Below are 442 nucleotides of genomic sequence, written 5' to 3' on the forward strand. Positions count from 1 at the left end.
CCTGAGAGATGGGGATGCCTGAATATCAGAATGCTCTCTCTTCTTATGACCTGGAATGTTTCTGGCTTCAGGAAAACTACCCAGTGGTCCCTGAGAAGTACAGTCATCGTTCCTCGTTTCAGGTATTTGATGTTAGGGAAGGTGGGAAGTGGGGGAAGCCACAGGCCCTTCTTTAGGGCCCCATCAGAGGCTCATTACCTTTCCGAGCCCTGAGGTGGATGACGACCCCCAACAGAAGGAAGATAAACCCAAGTAGGAAGGCTATAGCTCCACTTAGCATCTTTGTCCACGAATATTCAGATTGAGCTCCTGCAGGAAACAGGTCTTAAAGTTAGTTTAAAAACTCCCAATATTGAGTACATCGTCCTGGGGCCTGCAGGTGGCGTGGTAGTTAAGGGTTCCGGATTCCCACATGGCTGACTGTGGTTCAAGTTCCTGGCCT

General features: G+C 49.5%; 1 protein-coding gene across 1 annotated transcript in view; it reads right to left on the reverse strand.

Moving 5' to 3' along the window:
• Nucleotides 1-24: 24 nt before the first annotated feature.
• The window catches only part of LOC102469865 (HLA class II histocompatibility antigen, DO beta chain), a gene marked incomplete at its 5' end in the record, with an annotated part of 2,329 nt that continues 1,911 nt past the window's right edge, over nucleotides 25-442 (reverse strand). Inside the window, one exon of the mRNA XM_006167494.2 lies at nucleotides 25-309. Coding sequence (XP_006167556.2) covers nucleotides 173-309 — 137 coding nt within the window. The remainder of the gene's footprint in view (nucleotides 310-442) is intronic.

This window comes from Tupaia chinensis, unplaced genomic scaffold (assembly GCF_000334495.1).
Source record: "Tupaia chinensis unplaced genomic scaffold, TupChi_1.0 Scaffold144875_1, whole genome shotgun sequence".
NCBI lineage: Eukaryota > Metazoa > Chordata > Mammalia > Scandentia > Tupaiidae > Tupaia > Tupaia belangeri.